The sequence below is a fragment of the Marmota monax genome, unplaced genomic scaffold (assembly GCF_021218885.2).
Source record: "Marmota monax isolate L192 unplaced genomic scaffold, Marmota_monax_Labrador192_F-V1.1 WCK01_AAM20220418_F8-fsc00026, whole genome shotgun sequence".
Taxonomy (NCBI): Eukaryota; Metazoa; Chordata; class Mammalia; order Rodentia; family Sciuridae; genus Marmota; species Marmota monax.
In genome coordinates, this window is record NW_026693108.1 from 15,740,654 (window position 1) to 15,764,812 (window position 24,159).

The window sequence follows — 24,159 nt, forward strand, 5'->3', positions numbered from 1 at the left end:
TCTTATAGGTAGTGTCTCACTTCATAATATTGCTGATGTATTGAGGAGCTGAATGAATGATGTAAACCCACTCAGTCTTTTCTAGAGATAAGGATCCATTTCATTTGTTCACTGAACCTGGGGAGGGGGTATTTAGCGGCTGATTATTTAAGAGGTAAGGTGATCTGTCGCTCTTCTTCAATGGTCTTTGCTCCCACTCATTCTCTTGATGGTGTTTAGTCACTCCCACTATCCATAATCATGATTATTTCCTTTTGTAAGAAACCACATATGTGCTAAGATCCAGCAACATGCATGACTGTGTGAATGCAGTTCAAAACACAGCCTTCATTTTAGCCAGGGCTGAACGGTAAACACAGAGGGGCAACAGAGCAGCTAGAAAAATCCAGCACTTGCTCATCAGGTCACCTGCTCCTTTCCAGGCTTTCTGTAGAGCCACTGAGAAAAGACATTCAGAGCCGTCCATTCACAGCTGGAGTGTGGCCAGAGGTCTCCTTAAATGGCCAGACACTGCAATATTCAACATTTTTGAATGGCACATTCTTAATATCAGGAATTTCCTTCTGTACTCCTGTGATCCAAGATTTGGATGGTGGTATTTTGGGCAACCTGAAATGGTCACAGCTCTTTCTGTAGCTGTGGTGGTTTCACCTGGCTAACTAAGCTCTTCCTGCTGTGGTTAATAACACCATTACCAATGGATGCTGAAAAGCACCAGGCGGCAGTGTGGAAATGACACCTACCCTCGCCCTGCTTTCGCTCCAGCTTACCTTCCATGAAGGTTCCCAAACGTACCTTCTTGTTCCCTTAGGATCTCAGCTGCTTCAAACATTTGAAACTGTCCAAGAGGCCCCAGAATAGAGTCCCCTCTTGGCTTCTCCATCTGCTGTTAAACCCCCAAAGGTTTCTTGAGTCCAATTTACCAGCTGCTTCACTCACCTGCAGCTGGGCTCTGGCAGATCCCCCTCCTCTGGTTCTGTCTGCCGACTCCCAGCCAGTTCCCCATCCAACTTCTCCACCCTGTGAGAACCCAGGCCACGCCCATTTCTGAGATGAACCAACACATGCAGCAGTTCCTTATGAAGTGGTCATAGCCAGGATTAGCAGGACAGGAAGATGGAAACAGAACCATCTCTTATCAGGAGGTGCCGGGGAGGTTTGGAGGGAACTCCCCAAGACACGGGGCCTATTAAATCTTTTACCTAGTTATCCCTGGCTATTTAAAAAAAATCTTTTCAATAAACACTTGTATTTATTTTTTCTCCAAGGGTGCAAATAAATAAATAATAAATAAATATTCCAGTTGAATTTTCATTTCCTGCTTAACTCCCGATGGGGGAAAAAAGAGTAAAAGTGGCTCTGTAAATTTAACTATGTACAAAAATAGCTCTGCTATCTTAAAGTCATTAAGTGAACACAAAAGGGCTCTTTGTGCTCTCAGGCTATGTGTAACCTGGCACCTGTCACCATCCTTCTGTCCTCATCCCTTGGCGAGGCATCCAGGGCAAGGATTCCAAGCTTAATGGCACCTTGAGAGTAAGTGCTCCCAGGTGCCCATCAAACCTGTCATTCTCAACAACTGTTGCTGAGTGACAGTGTCCTTCTACCTTCCATTGCTTTTTGCATAAACAGGTCTGTGGAGTTGTGCCAGGAGTCTTCCAGGGGAGGTGTGTGGTGCCCCAATCGGATGTCGCGTCTCCTCACCTGGCTTTGCTGTGGCCATTCCAGCACTCCTCCTCGTTGGAAGTGCCCGCTGTCACGCGCTCGTCCTTGCAGATGGCGTAGGGTAAAGCCGACCAGACCTTTTTAGAGAGCTTCAATTTCTCTTTTATGTCTGTGACCTGATCAAGAAACCAAGGGAAGCCAGTGAATGTCTTTCTAAGGCTTTGCTCATTCCAACACGAGGATGTAATGCAGGTGAAGGTCACAGAACTAGCATTTTGAAGAGAAAGACACCTCAAACTGCAGGGAACGTGCCCCACCCCATCTTCCTTCATCTCCTAGCACAGAGTTCTCAGGTAACTGACTCTTTGTTTCTTCCTCTTTTCTGACCTTCCACTCTTTGGAAGCATCTCACCCACCTTCGGGTCCCTCGTCCCTGCCTGGAGTCTCTATTGCAAACACCCTGAGTATATGCTTCAGAATTCATTTGCCTGGATGTCAGATACATGCTCCAAAACAACATTCCAAGAGACAAGCCACTTTCCCTAATGGACTACTTGTTTCTGCAAGAAATAAATACCGTCAAGAATTCAGCTGCTGGTGACCTCTGCTCTAGTGCACTGACAGGCTCACGTAGCCCGTACTTGCCTGGTGAACAGCAAACCAAACCCACTTCAAAGTCTCCAGCACAGAAGAGAAAGTCATTCTAAATACCAGTGAGTGTATAGTGCCCAGCCCTGAAGATGGATGGCAGAAGAAGCTCAGTACTGACATCTTGGGTGATTTCAGGCCCAGTACTGACTTGTGGAAAACAGGGACAGGAGTCAATGCCATTTGGGTTTCATAATGAACATTGAGGTTCATGATTTCCTGTTCTGTCTGGGCAAACACTGGGAAAGTCCATGGAGAGATACAGTATACCAGTTATGGGTTGAATTGTGTCCCACAGATTGGTATTCTTGGATTCAAAGTACCTCAGAATGCGAGTTGATTTTGAGACAGGGTCTTTACAGAAGTAAAGAAGTGAAAGCTAAACATTAAGGTGTCCCCTAACTCAATTTGGCATCTTTATGCAAAGGGGAAATCTGGACACAGAGATGGTCATAGAGAGAGGATGATGTGAAGACATAGGAAGAAGATGGCTCTTTACCAGCTAAGGAGAGTGGCCTGAGACAGACCTTCCCTCACAACCTCAGAAGGAACCAACCCTGCTGGCACCTTCATTTCAGACTGCTGTCCCCCAGAGCTGTGAGACAATAACTTTCTGTCCTTTCAAGCCACGCAGTTTGTGATACTATTAGGGCATCCCTAGAAGACTCATACAGATGCAAAGAACCCTGGCTAAACATTTGATGAGCATATTTAAACATTCCCAAAGCAGCTCCCACAGATTACCCATTAATTACAAAAGGAAAGCTGGTGGTTTTACAGTGCAAAAACTTGGCATAGGATGTACCCTCACCAAGTGATCAGAGTAATGGGACAAATTGATACCGTGTACCACCTGATGTGATGTGCCAAGAAAGACATCACTTAGGCAGCCAAAATTCATATGGATCTAATCATAAGGACACATCAGACAAACCCAGACCAAGGGACATTGTAAAGAACAGCCGGACTCTATTCCAAAATGTCACTCACAAAGGACAAAAGAAACACTGAAGAAAGAGCTCTTTCAGATTAACAACAAGAGCCACCGTGTCCAAATGGGACACACAAGCCTGGATTGGAATACTACGTCAGAAAAAAATGGCCGTAATGGACATTACTGAGATAGGAGGCAAAATCTGTACACTGACTCTCGGATAATAATATTGTCATTTGCTAAATTTCCCAGTTCTCAGATCACACTGGGTAGGTAATATAGGAAAATGTAGTATTCTTAGGAGATACATGCAGGAGTATTTAGAGTTAAAAGAGCAGGATTTTCACAACTTGCTTTGTAATAGTTCAGTAATGGTAAATACATATATGTGTAAAGGAGAGAGAAAGTTAATGGGGCAAACTTTTAATAATTGATTAATCTGAATGAAGAGTCTATAAAGCAATTTAGTCTTAAAATGCAAGTTTTTTGTAAGTTTGAATTTCTTTCAAAATTAAAAAATGCTAAAAAACAACAACAACAAAACACTTCCTTGCATTTTATTTGTTCTTCATGGTGTCTACTTTGGGGTCCCTAATCTCTAATAAGGGCCACCACCCCAAACCACTCATTTCCACTCTTTTTAACACAAACCCCTGGGGGGGGAAATAGGTATTACAGATTTATTTGTTGTTCAGAAAACAGTCACCATCTTTGGGACTGAAACACTGTCAGTTTTATTCTGTGTCATATTAAAGCCCAGTGAAAATGAATATTCTCCCTTTTGCTTATTCCACATTAAAAATCCCACCTTCACGCTGTGGGATCTAAACCAGATATATGGATACTGAGACTCAGACAGAATGCAGCGGCCTGCTGTCTGTCCCCAGGCATCTCCTCTTTTCATAGTGTAAAATTTCACTGTGACTGTTGTGCTGCTCATTCTTTAAATCAAGCTCAGGCATTGTCTCCTCCAAAGTGCATTCTCTGGCACCCTGCTAGATTTACTCAACTATCTGCACGGCATGGGGCGCTGCCGACAATCCAGGTACTCATCTCTCCAAGCTGATGGTTGCCTTACTTTGCCAATTCTCTTAGCCTGGTGCTTCTTGATGGTGGGAATTAAGGTTGCAATTTGTCTTCTATCAGTGCCTAGCAAAGGGTCGAGTAACCAACCATCCCAGGTTGTCTGGGACTTGGAAAATTCCAGGATGCTGAATTTTCAGTGCTAAAAACTGGCAAGCGTTCATCACATGAGTCCTGGCACACAGTAGGTGCTTAATAAATGTCAACTGAGATAATGGTTTTAATTGTCCCCTTCCGTTACAAGGTCATAGATGATATCACTAACACTAAATAGCTGGGGATCACAATAACATGTGATCTTCATTCCAAAAGGGCTGGAAGGAGAAGGGGACACATACCTGCCGTGTGGGGAGCCCCTCGTAAGGATGGGAGAGTGGTCCTCTGTAATTTTTCACTGCAGCACATTTTAGAATCAGGACATGTTCGCTCTGGCATTTTGGTAGCTGTGCGTTTTCAATGTTCAATTGAAGGAGATAACAGCAAAGGAGCAGTGAGAAATGTAAATGCTGTTTTAACATTCTGCAGGGAAGCTGGCCAATTCACCTCCAGACTGTGATGCTGAGGCAGACAGCTGAACAAATGGATGCTATTAGCCACTGCAATAGAACATGCCTTTGATTCCCAAGCATGTCTGAATGATTGCAGCTTATTTTTCAGTATCAGGAAAGTTTTTCGATCCTCACATTGTTTAGAAATATTTTCTTGTTTTACGTATTTTTTTTTTTAATTTCTGAACAATCTATGTAACTGCTGTACTGTAGCTCCAGACCTGAGTTTTGTTTTGTTTTTCCTGGGAACTTAACTGCACACAACTGTGAGCTGAGCTTTAGATTAAGCAGCACTCTTGGTACAACTATATTGCCGACAATAACAATGAGCCCTAATTCATTAACAACACAAAAATGTGGTAGAGACAAACGGGATCATTTACAAAATTTATAATAATGTTTCTTTGTCTGCTTCACCAATGAACTATTCTAGGATGAAGGAACTCTCTCAACAGTACTTGCTAATGTTATTTACTGTTAGTCCAATAGTATATGAGCTATGCTGTTGTATTACTGATGTTATTAAGACCTAAGTGTTGAATTTTTCCACCTATGCTATGAAATCTGATCCAAATATATACTGTTGGAGTTCACAGGGAAAACCTGAGCCCTCCTTTAGGATTTATGTGGAGTTCCTTCTTATTTCTGACAATTTCTACAACTGACTTCAGTAGAGATGTATATGCTCCATTTAAATCCCATCAGAAAGGTCCATGAAAATGCTCTATGGGAAGACAGTGGCACCCTTCTTGTACCTAACCCTACACACTGTACAATTAGACAAAGAAGGAAGAAGTTGACAAGGCAGAGTGACTGCTAATGCCACTCTTATCTCACTATTTCACATAAAAAATAATTGTGTCCAAATACTTTACTTGAATCTCACCAAATTACTTACTTCCTGTCTAGTTTACAGGAAATACTAAGGATAGAGGAACAAATCAGTAATATCCTAAATAAATGATCAGACACACCAATGAATGAGACATTACATAAGACAACTGGCTCCGTTCTTCAAAAGAGCCCAAGTAAATAAATAAATCAACAGAGGCAGAAAGACTGTTCTGGGTGAAAAGAAACTAAAAACACAACAATCAAATGCCAAGTGTAAGACCTTCACTGAGTCCTGGATTTGGAAGCAGCCACACAGCTCTGAGTTTTGAAATAACCGGGAGATTGGGAATATAGAACAGAGAGCAGTTGGCGCTGCTGAATTACTGTTAATTTTCTTAAGCATGATCTTGATGTTGTGGTCATGTAGGAGATTGCTATTACTTGCAGGAGATTCATGCTGAGATATCTAGGGATAGAATGTCATTGTGTCTTGCCTGAAAACAGAAAACCCCTCAACTATTATTGAGTTTATGCAAGTGGTTTATGGATGTATTAAATTTTACTGATATTTTTGGCCACTTTAGTATAGTTTGAAAAAGTTAAAGATACTGAAGCTGAGAAAGAAATAAGACACTGTTGTCAAGGCCTGTGACTTTTAAGAGCCTCACTGGGTGAGTTTAAGGTGTAGGGTCATCAATGATCCGCAGCAGTAGGGCTAACCATGAGCTGTCATTGAGCTGGGACACTTGGTCAATCTTTACACCTCTGTGCTAGAATATTGTCATTATACTCTTCATGCAATTGAGAAACAGGGGCTCAGGGAGGCTCAAAAACTTGTCACAAATCTAGTAAATGATGGAGTGAGATTCAGGTTCAAACGTAGACTTGGAAATTGTCATTCTTAACTACTAGGCTTAATAGTGTTGTTGCTTATAGCTCTGGTCTTCCGAGTATGTATGCTGGGCTGGTGAGGCTGGGTGTGCCTCTCTGGGGACATGCAAGTGATTCAGTGTGACTCAGGATAAAAACACTAGAAGTTACATTTCTATTTCTAAAATATAAGAACACAAGAGAAATTAAGCTTTATTAATATTTCATTGAGAGATGGACGTTTTCAGTCGGTCTATATGGCGATGGCCATCTCTCAGTCACCCTACAGAAGGAGAAAGCCTTTCACGTTTCCACTTCCATTAGCTTGCTGCTGGTATATTGACAGAGCATATACGTAGTTAAATGTGTTTATATATTAGATTACCTAGTTTTAACTCATTCAATGGAAAATGGCTTTTAAGGAAAACTTTCGATTTCTTTCATTTCAAACAATGCAAGATCAAGTGAAGGATGAAATATCAGGCAGAATACAGGAGCCCTCTGGCCCCAGGACCCCCATGGATGCTTAAAACCAGGGATAGTAAAGAGCCCCGTTATAGACCATGTCTTTTCCTATACATACATGTCCATGGTAAAGCTTAATCTGTAGGAGAATATCAACAACAATAATAAAATAGAAGAATTATAACAATGTGCTGTAATTAAAGTTAGTTGGATGCAGTCTATCTGTCTCAAGACATCCTATTATAGTGAGTTAACATTTTTGCCTGGGTTATATGAGATGGTGTAATTCCTACTGGGTGTGATGAAGGGAGGTACATGACGTAGGCACTGTGACACAACTTCAGGCTGCCATTGACCTCTTTGAGGGCTCAGCAGACTGAGTCCTACTCCGTCTGGGTGATCCTGGATCACCCAGCTATTCCAATGCAGGTGAGGTAGCATGGATAGAGTGGATAAACCGGACAAAGGGAAGATCCACTTCCTGGGTGGGGTAGAGAGGATGGCCTGAGATTTCATCATGCTACTCAGAAAAATGTGCAACTGAAACTTTTGAAGTATTTATTTCTGGAATTTTTCATGTAATATTTTTGAGTCATGGTTGACCATTGGCAACTGAACCTGCAAAAGGGGAAATCATAGCGTGTGTGTGTGTGTGTGTGTGTGTATGTGTGTGTTGGGGGGAGTCTACTATATTTCTCTTACTCTTTTAAAGATTTTTGTTATTTTAATTGACATATTGTAATTGAACATATTTATGGAGTACATGTGCTTCTTGATATCTTGATAGATGTCATGTTCAAATCACATCTATCTCCTCCAACACTTATTATTTCTTGTTGTTGAAAGCATTCAAAATTCTCCTAGCTTCTTCTTGCTACATCTGTGATGTTACAAAGTAAAAATAATAATGATTCTTTGTTTTATCTTAATCTCATCCTTCAAAAGTCTCTATTTTGCACGAACTTCACAAGGTACAGAATGTATTAGTTCAGCAGTGCTAATACATAATTCATGCATAAATAATTATAAGTATGCTGGGTGTCTGTGATCCTGAATATGTTGCTGATAGAGGTACAGGGACTCACATAATATATTTTGAATCAACGACTTAACAAGGAAAAATTCAGTAACTTGCAGTGAAATCAGTTTAACAAGACAGGGAAGTGTAATACAATTTAGAAAAAGTTTCAACACATTGGTCAAATAAGAAAAAGGTTTTTTTGCTGCTCATATGCATCTTTTATGAGTCAGGTTCATGCTACACTCGAAATACAAAGATGACTAGCATAGAATTGTCGCCCTTGAAGAGTTCCTACTGGCGCTGCCTGGTGGGGTGAGCAGATACACAGCACATTCCATTCGTGGGGAAGCACAGGACTATGGGCATACTGATACCAATTTGTCTGGAAATGTTCTTTCTGGGAAACACCATATTCCTTTCTAAGCAAGTAAAACTTTACTGATGATATTTGCTCTTTTGTGACTGCTAAAGTCTGTCATGGGAACGATTAGGAAGCAAGATAATTAGTAATTCTATCCAGAGGGATTCAAAACAAAAAAAGGCATTGTGTCTTCCCAAGTTTTACCTCCAAGAACAGGATGAGTTGACATGGGCAGAAGCCATTGCTTTTAGCTACTGGTCTTCCGCTAAGGAGGAGCGGCACGTTCCCAACTCCTGGGGGGTATCTGCTCCACCGCCCAAGACTCGGCAAACAGTGCTTTGTGTGTAGCTGATGCTTAATAAATATTTGTTGAATGAATACTTACATGAACAGCATTGCCAATTATCTGCTAAGGGAAGTAAGATTTCAAAAATTATCGATTTTCTGCCAGCTGCACTGTCTGGACTTTTCCTTTGGAGAATAAGGAAGGCATGGGTAAATTCAGTCAGGCCATTAGAAAAAAAAAGTCTATTTCCTTGACCTGACTACCCCTGCAGCAAGAGGGATCTCAGGTGATGTCTCCCATCCCCTAATTAGGATTCTAGGTTCCTGTCACCCTAAATGTCATTCCTGGTGTCATTTACACAGGTATGAAGGAAGAGCCTCAGAGGCCTCAGAGGCAATCTTAGCTTGGGGGAGATACACGACAATCTAACCAGAAATGGAGCAAATTCCATCTTATTGGACTTTCTCCTTCAAGAGATTTGCCCGTGGCTGTCTATCCATCCACCTGAGGTCCAAAGTCTGTTTCCCTGGATGCTTTACTTCCTCTGGGCGGTCCCTGGGCAGCCACTGTGAAAGGCCCATCTGCTGTCCTACCTCAACCGTCCCTGGACCGGAACTCTCTTCCCTGGGTACCTGTTGTGTGCACTTGGCCCCCCTCCCCTATTTGCTCTGACTTCAGAAAGATTACCACGTGCCTATTTCATCTGTATAAAAACATAATGTAACTGGATGTAAATAATATATACCAAATCTTTAAGAAAAAAAAAAAGACGATTAATATTTAAAGGGCTACACACTAAATAATACATCTTAAAGGAAAAAAAACAACAATGTGAATATTTTATAGTCTGAAGGTCCTTTGTTATCTTTGGAAAGCAATCTGTTTGAAGAAATGAAGGTGGCCTGCCTTTTACCTCATAGATAAGGCCACTTTCCTTGGTCAACTTAAGGGAAATTTGTGATGCATAAAACCAGTCTTGCATCCTAAGAGTTTAATAATCCAGCTTTGGAAACAGAGAGCTTGCTCAGCTTTACTCTGGAGAAGAATGACCTTGTCTTGGAGCCCCAAGTCACTCACTGTGACCCTGTGTCAGGATTCAAGCCCTGCGTGCTGCTTTAAGAGTCGAGCAGGGCCTGTGGATGGACCTGGACAGCGCCTTCCACACGATTCAGAACTGGTGCAGTCGGGAGCAGTGTTTAGACTCCCGAACACTCGGAGGGAATACTCATTTTTCTGACATGGCCAAATGTCTGTAAATACCACCTCCCTAATATCCTTGGAGGAAGTAGGGCTTACTAATGCCATCCGGCTCAGCGAGGAAACTGGAGACATCACAGGCTCAGTCTACTTGCTGCAATTGTGTGGAAGCCTAGACTGAAATCCATGTCTTCTGAAAGTAGCTTTTAGCACTCGGCTCACACAACATCAGCTTCCCATTTACTATGAGTTTGTGAAACTCTCTGGTGTTATTCTTCACGTCTCAGACTGTCCCTGTCTACAGTGTAATGTTTGGGTAAGTTCCGTAACACTGGTGGAGAAATCACCTTGTAACATGTTCTCTTTCAGGAAACTTCTAAGTCTGTCTGGGGACAGCAGCAGGGCTCTTATTGAATCCAGCCTGTCAGGGAACCTAACGAAGATTTTGCCCACATAATTCGAGCAGCATTCCACAGAGTCCTCGAGTCACTGTGCAACCTAAAACCAGCCCACGTTCTGGGCTGCATCAGATATTCCCAGGGAATTCAATAGCAACTTCGAGTCTGTTACCATGCGACATACATTTCCCCTGTGGCATGGTGCTTTTAACATGACACCCCAAGGAGACAAACACTCATGCATTTTGCAGGAAAAACGAAGGAGGATAAAAAACCCGATAGGAAGTGAGAGAATCTTTGAAGTTTCAAAAAGACAATGCTTAGTTTTGTTGACTTTCTCAGGGGATCGGGAATTGGATGAAAAATTTGAAGAGGCTGAATTAGCCCCTTCTGGCTTCCCATTGGAATTTCTTGGCTAGATGAGCCCACTCTATGAAGGGCATGACCTTGAAAAGACAGATGGGGTCCCTTTCTGGCAAAACACTGATCCCAAAGTGAAATAAATATGGGAAGCATCATAAATATCTTCCTATGCTGTTCAGATCAGATTTTTGCATCAGGTTTTAAGAAAACAACAACAAACTTTCAGTGCTTCGTTTGTACACCTAATATTCTGATGGTGCCCCATTTTGTATAGTGTTCCATTTTAGACAAGTTAGTAAATGTTCCACATGCCATCAAGGGATGATACAGTTTGGCACTGATCTAACAACATCTATTAAATTCAACAGAGAAGAGAAAAAGAAAGTCATTTATTCCGATGAAACCAAAGAATTTCTTTGCATAGCAGGTAACTCAGTTGCGGTGCTATTTACTTCTCAAGAATACCAGATATGAAATGACTTTGAGGACTGGTTTTACTGCTGGATCATGGAATTTTGAAGTTCAACAGAACTCCCACGGGCCAAAGCTTCTAGAGGGTTCTCAGCAGACTCACCCAGACTCCATTATGAGTTTTCTATGGTGCACATCAACATCCATGAGAGAGGACTCAGCAATGGCCGCTTGGCCCTTGGTAAGTCACTTCTCTCTGGGCAGTTCTGGAGGTTGTTGTTATGGACATCACCTTGTCCCTCCTCCTGTGATTGGCATCAAGACCGAGGCTCCAACTTTACGCCCTGGTCTGCTTGGTTCCTTCCTGAACGTCAGCTGGTTTCACACTCCAAGAGTGAGCTCAGCTTTCTCTGCTGCCTGCTTTTGCTTCATTGTTGATGGTGGGCGTGTGCAGCCTCTGCTCTCCACGTGGACACTGGCTCTGTCCTTGTTGGTGGCTGACCTTGGCCTCTACCATTTCTTCACATGGTTTTGGCTGTGTAGACAGACATTCTGGAGGAGCTGCCCTCATCTGGAGCATGATTTGTGACCAGTGCTGACTCTAAATGAGGTTATTAAAAGCACTCTTTAGCATGCTGGGCAGAGATCTCAGGTGCAGCCTCAAAGAAGAGAGACGCTGCATTCCTAGTAGTTATATGAGGCACATTGAAGCAGTTTGGATATTTAAAAACTGACCCCTGCTCTCACCATCGTCTATTCTATCATCATTATAGAATGAAAACTCTAGGAATTTCTTCATGGTTTGAAAGGCAGCTTTCTTCTATTTCTTGACGTTGCCAACAGGATCGTGGTAGTGTTGTGGATTGAACCCCCTTAACAGCATTAGCCTAGAAATTAGCACTAATTTAGAAAACTGCTAGGGAAAGTTTAGAGTCTGATTTTGCCAATGTGAAAGAAAAAAGCTGGATGTTGTGAATCGTGGCGTTGCTGAAGAATTCCTGTTCTTTGCTAGCTATTACTTCAAGCGTACCTCCCCTTCACAGGGGCTTTGATGGCACCCAGAGAATCCAAACAGAGGCTTGAGCTCCACTTCTCCGTGATTGACATAACACAGGGATTCTGGTAAGCTCATAACCACCTGAAGTGACTCTCACGATATTGAAATCTCAGCTTCAGGAAACAAAATCCAGGACATTACAAGTATGTCTGCTAATTAGAGAAGGGGGAGGAGGCGGAGAGAAGTGTTGCACCTAGAGCTCAGGCAATCTTCAGCATTTTAGAATTTATCATTTAATTCTGATCACTTGGGGCTTTAGTCTCCCACACCAGAACTGGGATACAGATGTGTATTCTGGTTTTTCTCTGAAGCCATTCAGATATTTGATGTTTAACAAGAAACAGAAAAAAATCTTCTTGCTCAACCCAGAGTGGTGGAACACATATTGAAAGGTGGGTTAGATGCAGTATAGAAAAACATCTTCTGCAAGTGGTAAGCAGACAGCAGATTTATCTAAGTACTAAACCTATTTAGGGTAGAGATGGGTTGTCCTTACATCTTTTGTGGAACAGGAAATAAGAAGCAGATAAATCTTTTTGGGGCATATGTGATTTGATTTGTACTTAACTCTGTAGACATGTACTGAGTGCTACATAATATGTGCCTCTTTGGCATTGTAGTTTTTACATTTATGATAGAACACAATGTCTTGCTTTTTCCTTCATGGGTTGAGCTGGAAATTGGTTTGAGTTTAGTTGCTAGTGAATTTGGCTTAAGGGCCTTCTAGGAAGAACAGAGTGAAATGCTACTATACACACCCAGGAAAGTAGCTCACAGGCCCCAAGCAAGCCTCTGAACTCTAATTCAAACATGGAGACTGCAGAGTGGGAGAAGAAGAGCATGCTCTTGTGGATAACTCCGTGGTACTCTACTTGACCATCTTTCTTTTAGTGCTCCTACCTTGATACCCAGAGCCAACAGGGCCTCTCCATAAGGACTTTCTCAGTTATCCCTTTGTTCTTTCCTGCCACAAAGATTTCCCTGTTCATTATGCTTGTGGGTCTTCCCTCCTTGCCTGCAGAGGTTACAGAGATACAGCTGCTTTCCTTTTGTGTTAACTACATACTAGGGTATGTGTGTCCCGCCTCTTAGCACAGTGCTGGGTTATAGTAGTACTTGATAGATAGTCAATGAAAGAATGAAGAATACAGGCAGATTTTAATTTCTGAAACTCCAAATTAAATTGTGAATGAAATGTAAATTCTAGAAATGTAAATTCTAGCATTCAAAATAAACTGATTGCTATTGGAGGGGACATCTTCCTTGTAAACCTGTATATTTTATGGAGAAATGATGGCTTAGGGCCTATTTTTGGGAGTCAGTTCATCAAAATAAACACATTTGTGCACGTGCATGTGCCCCCCACCCCCAACACACACACACACACACACACACACACACATCACCCTTGTTTAGAATCTACAATGCACCTGCACTTTAAAGATCCTGGGAATGTGTAAGATTTGCTGCTAACTTCATCAAACCTACCACTCATGGAACAAAGATACGTACATATAAATAAACATAATAAATGTCTCTTATGTTTAATGGTTGTTGGGTGTTTGGGAGAAGTACCAGCAATATTTTTTTATAAAGAAGGGAGAGGGATGGAGGAAGGCTTCAAGGGAGAAGTGGCGATTAAAATGGACCTTGAAGGACAAGCAGCAATCTCAGGCCATAGAGTTGGAAGGAGCTTTTCTTGGCAGAGGAGCCCTGAGTGGCAAAAGCTCAGAGATGCAATGTTCCCTCAACAGGGGAGACCAAAAGGGAGGTGCATGGAAAAGTGTTTGCCAAAATCGTGATTTTGGCAAAGTTGAGTAATCTCCCTACAAACTGGGTTTCAAGATGGAGGAAAATGCCTCCTTCTTTTCAGCTCTCTCTTAAGGATTCAATAAAACTTAGTAAGTTAATATATTGCTAGGGTACTTGGAACCGAAAGTTCTTAATGAGTAGAAACTTCACCACAGGGACAGATGGCATAGGGTGACTAAACTGCACTCCCTTTTGGAAATCAAGCTCTTACCCCTGTGAGGTAAATTACCTGTTCCTGGGAGCCATCTGGTTACCTTAAAGATCCAATTTACCCCATGGGGCATCAACTAGGGAGAGCCATCTACTCCTTTTATGATTGGACCCAAGTGACACAATAGTATTTGACTTTTACCTTTACATATTAAGCATCTGATAACCTATATGGGTGCCCTGAGTCCCCTACAACTGCAGAAATGTCAGACATGCCCTGTTTTAGCTCCAGTGGAAGAGGAACCACCTTGAAAAATGGCAGGATGGCTATTCTGGGCAAGGAAGCAATCAGAGTCTAAGGAGTGATATCCACTGGGAATACAATGCAAGCTACAATTGTGAGCTACATATGTAATTAAAAGTTTCCTAATAGCCACATTAAAATTGTGAATTGAAGTTAATTTTATTAATGCATTTTATTTACACCAACCCCTCCAAATATTATGGTTTCATCATATGATTGTGAAAATGTATAATGAGATCATTAACATTCATTTTTTATGCTAAGTCTTTGAAATCCGGTTTGTATTGTGTCTTACAGTCCATCTCAGTTCACCCCAGGGACACGTCCAGTGCTCAGTAGCTGCAGTAGGCTAATGGCTGCGGATTTTGACTTACAGCACATTTCCAGTACTCAATAGCCACAGCTGCCTGGTGGCTACCACACCGAGAAAACAGTCTAAGATCTGTCCTGGGCACATCAGGAGAAAAGACCAGTGAAGAGGGGATAAACACAGTTGCCAGGCTAGGGTTTGTGGTTTGAATGGAGGGCAGGCTATTAGAGAACTCAGCATCTCCATGTGAACTTCTTGAATAGGTGGCACTTTAAATCAACAGTACTTGTGTTTATCTGTTTTCTCTGATGCCATTTCCTATCCCCATTGTAACCCCCAATCAACTGCCCAAAGTGCATGAAGAAAGAACTAAACTGAAGTTAAGTTATGTTAAAAGCCTGTTTGGGATCCACTCTATGTCTAGAATTGCTTTCCATTATATAAACTAGAACACATTGCCATCAACTTTGTGACATCTGTCAAAATTTTGCCTACAGACATAGATATTTTGGCTTGCATTTATTTTTTACTCAAGTATTAAAATCATCCAGAAAAGTACACAAATCAGGTATAAACAAGTTCGATAAATTTCCATTTTATGTTAAAAGCCACCAGTTATGTGGCAGTTTTTATAAAGGAAAATATTTAAAAAAATTTTGTTGGATCCTATTTTTTCCCATAAGATTCCATGCTTGCAAATTAATTGTATCAGGTCATTGATATACAGATTACTGAAAAGCATAAGACTACTGTAATTTTAAGATAAATTTCATATTGGCTCTGAGAATATGTATACATTTTAAAGACAAAAGTCAGTCAAAAAGTGATACAAAAGGTTGCTCAAGTCGACTGAAATCCCAACTTTTCCTTCAAGGCAATCCAACTTCACCTGTAGGTATTTAGAAGCCACTTTCACGCTGGCCACCAGATGGCAGTGTTGTCCAACCTTTACCCACCTTCTGCCCCTCCACACAGTCTTGTCCCAGGGAATAAAATTGTAGATTGTTCCACTGCATGTAAAACTGACAACCCTGTTATTTTAAACTTGAAACTGACAGGCTGTTATTTTAATGAGGTCTGCCAGAGCCAAGGTTAACCAAAGCTTTATTTCCCTACAAAATGTTAAGGCCACAGTTCTAAAAGGGGGCTGTGAAATTTTATGTTATTGATACTTTCTCTGACTGAACAAGTTTTAAGATATTTTTGACAACGAAAGCTACATGATGAATATAGACATATGTTTATATACAAAGCCAAATTCTGCATTACAATTGGTTTAAATTTCTCCCAATAGATCCTGTTACTTTAAGTTACATTCTTGCACAAAACCAAAAAAAAAAAAAATCTTTTTTACAGTTATCCATTTCAGTCTATTTTGAAGAACAAGTATATTTTTAGCACTTTGACTTTCTAACTTAGTAAGTCAAAGAAAAATTTCAAGCTTATTTCAATCCCATTAATATTCCAAAATGAGATCAAGTGTAGTATTTGATTATTTCTGTGAAAGAAGTTTAGATCTAGAATGGCAAAACTTAGAAAGGATTTTATTTTATAATAGGTACTTCTACAATGTGTGGTGGTTAATGGTATTATAATCTATTTCCTTTCTCTTGAAATAAAAAAACATTTCTATGTTGATCAAGAAGGTATTTAAAGTCAGTTGCTAACTGTGCCAGTATTAAAAACATGAGAAACCATTTTTCCTCAAGTGATTTTGCTAAAATTTTGCACCTTTTAACCTGCTCCAAAATTGTTTTTAACATTTAATTTTTTAACAATCTTCCTGTCTGAATGTATTAATGGAGATCCTATAAATACTCCATCCATTGAAATAAACATTGACCCTTGGAATTGGCCAAAGGTTTGCCCACAGAATAGAAGCTCAGGCAGAGCTTTGATTTCAAGAGTGGGTCTTGAATAAGTGGATTTCATGGTATTATTCATCGGTGATAATGCCAATTCTATTTAACAAATACTTAATGCAAACCTATGCTATGTAAAGAACTACACCTGGTGGACAAGGCTTACCAAACCAAATTGTCTGCACTAGCTTGTCTGCAGGACCACCTACATAATTTGTGAATCTTGGTGCAAAAGTAAAAGTTGGGGCTACTTATTCAATATTATTAAGAGTTTCAGCAGAGCAATAGCTGAGTGCTTTAAATGCTGAACCTCATGTACCGGCACTGGCTGGTGCCCATGAGGCAGCCCGCTTGTCTTCAGGAAGCTGTAACCTTCCTGGGTCCTCCTGAGATGAATACTCAGGATCTGAGACGATGCTCATAACAGTGATGGCCACAACAGTAAGGGCCACCACCCTTGTGAGACACTCAGAGGGAAGGTACATCATCACCCCCAATGTGCCCAGGAATGTTGAAAGGTAGTCATTGGCTCTTCCACTTTACAAGTGAGGTAACTGACAGCTGCAGTTTGGTGGTGACATTTTGGTTTAGTGGGATGTCATCAAGTACTTGCCATGTGGCAGGGCACCGCGTTAAACCCATCACCCAGATCTCATCGCTTAATCATGACAACCCCACTTGAATAATGAGGACGCCTAGGCAGTGAGGAGTGATGTCGCCTGGCCTGGGTCACATAGTACCAGCAGCAGGGTTTGGGTGGGAGCCGACACTGGGGCTCCAGGGCCTGCAGCCGTCTGCTAACCATTCCAGCAGACTGGCAAGCTGAGGAGCGTTAATGTATTCTAAAGCCCCATGGCCTCTTGGCAGGTCTCGCTCATTTTGGAAAGGATGGAAAATACATTGGGGGTGGGGGAGTAGTAAAGCCTAGCACTCTGGAGAGCTTTGTCCTCTCTCCACGCCAGCTAATTTTCTAGACCTTCCCAGCAACACTATGATTTGAGAGGGCCTCCAAACAATTTCCTAATTTTGCAACTCTTTCTAACACCACTGAAGTTAGAGCCTTTCCTAATTTTCTCAACCTTTTCTAATAAGGCCTATCCTTAGAGCTCTCCAGAAAAACACAAGACTATACATTTTTCAAGGCTAACAATTGAACCGTGTGTGTGGGTGCAAGCGCTGTATCACAGAGCCATATCCTCAGCCTAAGGCCAACATTTTAAATCAACGCTTTTCTCCCCTCAGAGGTCCAAAGACAGAAGAAGAACCTAATGCTGCTTGCTCATCACTTTTCTGGTTATGCACAACAGCAGGTTATATTGTCCTTAAATGCATTCATGCATGCATGCAGGCATCTATCTGTCTTATATCTTAATTATCAGCAGAAATAATAAATATCAGGTTGTACTAAGACTATCCTAGCTGCACAGGACTGTAAAATCTAGGCCATTCCTATAGCGTGTAAGTGTGAAAGTCCCCAGATCTCCTCCTGGCTTTAAAATGGAAAAAGTGTTCCCCTTCTGGATTTTTAATTCATAAAACAGCACAGACCAACTCTTCCCCTGGGCTTCCATGACAAAGGGAGAGTTCTCCCTTAGGGCTACAGACAGAGGTTGGAAATCCAGCCCTACATATTTAATGGACTGTATCTAACAAAATTGCATTAGAAATCCTCTCCTTGAGACTATTTCTCTTATGAAATGGAAAGTAGTAAAGAAAACAAAATTTTCACCACCTTACCACAGGAATCCATGGGGACTTGAAAGAGCTTTGCCTTTCCCGATTACACTCTACTTGGGAATAAGGTTGAGAGGCCAGCCGGTAAATCTGATTCTACCAAACCCAAAGCACTGGGAGGAATCACCTTTTTATTGCTGATAACTGTAAAAACAGTACTGGAAGCACACTGGAATCCTAAAGATAAAGCACCAGGGGCTTTCTGCTAATAGATTTGGTGGCTAAACAGTGGCATTTAGAGAACAACCTTCATTACTTCAAAGGAGATCTATGCAGAGGAGCTCTGAATGTAAATAATTAGAATAACAGTTGTGTCTCCACCTTGGGTTGTCTTTCCGGGCCTCCTTTGAAGAGGAACATTTTATTCCTGACACACGGGGAGCCACAGTATGATTACTATTCAGTCTCAAGAGAGTGGAGTGAGAGTCACTTCCAACAGGTTGTACTATCTCCATTTTCCCACCTGAATTTGTAAGATTCGTTAATCTGGTTTTGGTGTTTTCTGATTAGGAGCTGTTTCTGAACTTTTATGATATTCCATGGTGGCCAATAAATCACAGATTCTGACATGCTTCATTCTCTTACTCCTTTTTACTATAATAAAGGGAACATTAAATAGCCCTTTGAAAATAGTTTTCATTTCCTTATTTCTCCTAATTATTTTCTCTGTGGAAAACCAACCCTCTTTTTCAAGTCAGATCAGATATGTTAAAAAAGGCTCAGTCTGCGGGATGGTGGTGCATGCTACTTATAATCCCATATACTCAGGAGGCTGAGGCAGGAGGATCGCAGGTTCAAAGTCAACCTGAGCAATTTACGGAGGCCCTATTTAAAAAACAAATAAATAAATAAATAGGGCTGGGGATGCAGCTCAGTGGCAAAGTGCTCCTGGGTTCAGTCCTTGGTACAAAAACAAAACCAAACCAAAAACAAAACAAAACAAAACCAAAAAACAACAAACAAATCCTGGCTCAGTCCAACTTCCATGAGCTTCCTTTTTACATTAAAAGGTGGTGGGGTTCTCAGAGGTTCTCAAACAGCAACGGAAGCTGGTGCTGCTTGTGGAAGCACCTCAATGGATGGTCACTGAGTTCCTCATGATTGATGTGGTGGAGAGGGAAGCTTAAACTTCAAAGGAGCTAGGATTCATGTCCAGAACCTGATTTTGTTTCTTTGATCTGAAGAGGTGACCCTAGTGCAAGACGGAAAGCCTGACAATCTCCTCTTTGGCTTTGATTTTTTAAAAAATAGTCTTTCCTGAAAACAGAGCTATAGAGACAGGTTTACGTAAAATTTGATTTAAAAGAGGATTTGGGGAAAATGTAATAAGCACTCTGGGGAAGGATGTCCGTGGTGGCCTTGGGGTCACCCATATTGAGGTGATTGTTTCAAGTGCTATAGACACAGACTTCGACTACCAGGGCCTGTGAATCTGCATTTCTAGTGCGCCCTCACCCCCAACCCCCAACTAATTCTGAATTGAGACACACAGGATTAAGCAATAGCAGAGATGGTCTCGTCTCCCCAGGTCATATTTAGCCTTTATCTTTCTCTGAAAGACCTTTAAGGTTTATTTATTTTCTTATGTTTGCAGAGCTGGGGATTTGAACCTTAGGGTCTCACACATGCTAGGCAAGTGCTCTACCACAGAGCCATATCCCCGACCCTAATTATGAGATTGAACCTAGCCTTTTAGATCCATCTTTCCACTTCTTAGATTGTAAGTCAGGTTTTCACGACAAATAACTCATTACAATAATTTTAAAAATCTTTATTTACTTTTTAAATACATAGTACGACTGCCATAACTTAATGGTCCTTCTTCTTTAAAGTCAATGGGAATGGCTGTATGGCTGCATATGTCCATACATTCAGTCAATAAATATTTATTGAAGACCTTCCCTGTGTGAGGTGCTCTATGAGGCATTGGGGTCACAAAGATGAAAAGGATGTTGTCCCCACTTCAGGACCCATGATAATAGCATATGGTGGTCTCTAAGGGTTGCAACCACTTAACGAGAAAACCAATTTCCAGGGAGGGGACACCAGGGAGAGTGTCATCTTTAAGCCTGGGCACATTCAGGTGGCTGAGTTCTGCAGGTCCCTTCCATTTCAGGACTGTTCACAGGAGTGTCCACCCCAGTCCCAAAGGCCATCTGAGCAGCTTCTGATGGGTGAGCATCACCAGAGAAGCACCAGCTGGCTGAGGTACAGAGGAGGGGTCCTGGGCGCCCGGACTCCTGGGAGTGTAGGAAGACATTCAGCAGGAGGCTTATTTGAGCTGGATCTTGAGGAATGAGCTGGCGTGTTGGGAGGATGGGGCAGGCCTCCTAATGGGGCAACTCCATGTTCACTCTTGTGGATTAAGTCCACTTGGGCTTTGGAAAGTAGTTTGGTCTGATGGAAAGGGGAGGGCACATGTTGGAGAGGCAGGAACTGGAACTGGAGAAGTGGGCAGAGCCCAGCAGACCCCACAAGTCCCCTCCTCCCCAACATAAAGTTTTATAGTTTCCAGTGAGCAGTTGAGCCCGGGGGGCGGGGGGGCGGGGGGACTAGCGGGACATGAGGTATTGTTCTGGGAAAGGCACACTGGGAGAACAAGGGTCTGGACTGAACACAGGGCAGATATGCAGAGCGTTGTTCTTGCCTATCATGGACTCTCAACTGGTGACTCCACAACACATACATCTTCCACTTCAGTGAGCTCAACTTCTTATAGAGTTCTGCTTCCCTCTCCATCACCTCCCTGCCAGCTCAAACCCTGGTCCACGACACTTCCAGCAACTAATCCTCCACTGGGAGCGATATCCTTCCTCTCTGCCTATCCTCAGACTCTTCATCTTTCAGTCAGAAATCAAACAGATAAGGCAATGTAGAGAAGTGGGCTATTTATTCATCAGGTTCTACTGTGTCCCAGGTATTCTCCCAGGTAGAAGGGATGAACCAAGACAGAAAGGTCCTCCTTCCCGGAGATGACCTCATCACTAGAAGATTCCATCAACAATCAAGATAAATCAGCAACATAAATAATGTTGAAAAATAAAGTGGAGGGGGTGTGGAAGTGGGTGTGGAGGTGGGTGTGTGGGGTTGACACTTCACAACGGAGGTTCGCAGAAGGCCTCCTGGAAAAGGCAGCAGTTGATAACATGAGATTATTGCGGTTCTTTTGATAGATGCATTTGGATGGATAGTGATGGCCTAGAAGTTTTACTATTTCATTTCTTCCTTCACTTTATCAAGAGATATTCCCTCACATTTTCTTTGAAATGTAAATCTCTCCGGAACTATCCTTCCTTTTCCCACTTTTAGTGGTTTATATATGGGGAATTCTTTCTCTCCTATAAGAAAGCAGCAGGGCATGCATGAAAATCAAAAGCATTTGACACTTGGCCTAGGCTAGGGAGATAGCCCAGGGGATGGATCATCCTGCCAACTGTGCAAAACACCTCCCACAAAGAGAGGGGATCATGACTCTACCCCAGACATTATGCTGCGTGGAAATGGGGGCCAGGAGGGCCAGATCTTGTTTTACAACTGAAACATGAGGGTCTGAACATGGTGTGTCTTGGGTTTTAAATTCTTCCCACCTCCACCCTTGTCTTCATCATGACCATGATCATGAGCATCAGCCCTATGATGTCATCACTGTGTGGGCGCAGCTGGCTGGGCGGCTCCACCTTATGGCTCAGAAGCCTCGCAGGCACTACCCACTCCTTCTGATTTCTGCTTTCTTTGCATTTTGCACTTGTTGACTTACACATTTAGCATTGGCCTGGAGCTCACTGAGTACCAGGCACTGTGCTAGGCCCATGGTGATAGTTCAAATACACCTTCTAGAACCAGGGCCCTTAGTTAAATTCCTTTGCTATCTATATGCTGCACATAGAAATGCAGAGTTTGGGAGCTGGAAGGCACCCTTGAGAGTGAAATTTATTCTGATCATCCCATCACACAAATGAGCTCTTTATTTTATCAGAATCTCATGCATTTACTTTGTTTACTGTTTCATTTGGATATGTATTATCTCTATAAAACATCTTTATGCCCCGGGTAAAGGAGAGTATCTTGTATATTTTTGTACCTTTTGGGCAGTTAGCAGAGTGTGGAACACATGGTAGATGCTCAACACATACTTATTTTAGTTGAAGGATAGCTTATAAAGAGAGCTTCATAATTTAAAAAAAAAAAAGGATCCACATAAACACGGATGTGGAGTCCATCAGAACTGGCTCCTTCCTTGGAGGGCAAAGTTTGGATAGATGAGCCCGGGAAGAAGGAACAGGCTTTTGAATATGTTATGCCATACAAGATGCCTCAGAAGCTAAGCATCTGCGAGAGAAAATACTCACTGCTATAATGTTGACGAAAAAATATCATATTGTCTTCGTTAAGCACATGTGGCCATCGATTCACATTCATCTGCTCTTCATGCACATTATCATATGAACACAATGTTTGGGCAATCAAGAAAGGGATGCTGTGTATTCTCTGCTTGTCTGGGTCTGCTCTTAGATATGGGATTCTCTCTTCAACATTACTGGATCCATGATGAGAACTGAATAAAGGTCCTAAGACCACTTAGCAAGGTGTCACTGAGCAAGCTGACCCCTTGGTTATCTCTGCCTTTTCATAATATTTGTTTTTGTTTTTACTTTTTATTTTAAAACAGTAATAGAGTCACAGAAAGTTGGGGAAAGTAGTAGAGAGGTTACTCAGAGTTCGCCAACTTTACATGCACTTATTTGTGTATGTGTTATGGTTTGGATTTGAGGGGTTTCCCCAAACTCCTGTGTTATACAGGAGGTGAAATGATTAGATTTTGAGAGCTATCACCTAATCAGCCCATCCTAGTTGAGTGGATTAACTAGGTGGTACCTGTAGGGGGCTGGGGTTTGACAGGTGAAGGTGGGTCACTGGGAGCCTGCCCTGGCAGGAATCATCTTTCCTGTGGCCTCTTCCCCTTCTTTATCTCTGTTTCCTGGCCACCATGAACAGAGCAGCACTCCTCTACCATGCCATTCCACCATGATGTTCTTCTTAATCTTGGGCCCACAGGGATGGAGCCAGCTGACCGTGAACTGAACCTCTGAAATCATGAGCCCCAAATGAACTTTTCCACCTCTAAGTTGTCCTTGGTAGGTATTTTGGTTACAGTGAGGAAGAGCTGACTGACATAGTATGTGCATATATGTAAGGTTCTGTGTGATTTTATCATATCTACAACCTACTGTAACTGTTACCTCCATCGAGTTACAGAATTTACATCCCTGCAAACGTTTCCTGTGCTACCTCTTCATATCTGCATTCACCCAGTGATCACATATTTTAAATCTTGAAGCAAGACTGGCAGAGTTAAAGCTTTAGTTCCATAATTTAATAAATATAGTCATCCCTCAGTAGCTAAGGTGGATTAGTTTCTGGACCCTTCACCAACACCCAAATCCGCTGATGTCCAAGTCCCTTATATAAAATGGTGTGGTGTTTGCATATAAATGACACACATCTAATCCAGTGTAAATGCTGTGCAAATAGTTGTTACACTGTATCATTTAGGGAATGAGAACAAGAAAAAAAATGTCTCTACATGTTTGGTACAGGCACAGTATTTAAAAAATATTTTTGATTTACCATTGGTTGAATCTGTGGATGTAGAACCTGCAGATATGGAGTGCGGATTGTACTAATTAACAACCCAAGAAATGTAATTAGTTCTGTCAGGTGACTGGCTGAATTTTCAGCATTGAAGCTTTCTGGAATTTTAATTTTCAGTATGTGTGATTACTATTCCAATTCGAAGGGGTAAGTGCTATTTTACGGAATCTGCAAGGGTGCCATTTAGAGAAGGA

The 24,159-nt window shown here is 41.9% G+C and overlaps 1 protein-coding gene across 2 annotated transcripts in view; it reads right to left on the reverse strand.

Annotated features, from left to right (window-relative positions):
- Window positions 1-24,159, reverse strand: part of Gpc6 (glypican 6) — a 1,048,357-nt gene that overhangs the window by 24,480 nt on the left and 999,718 nt on the right. For both annotated transcript variants that reach the window (XM_058582789.1, XM_046454952.2), the window contains one exon: window positions 1,705-1,841. In XM_058582789.1, the coding sequence (XP_058438772.1) occupies window positions 1,705-1,841 (137 nt within the window). The remainder of the gene's footprint in view (window positions 1-1,704; window positions 1,842-24,159) is intronic.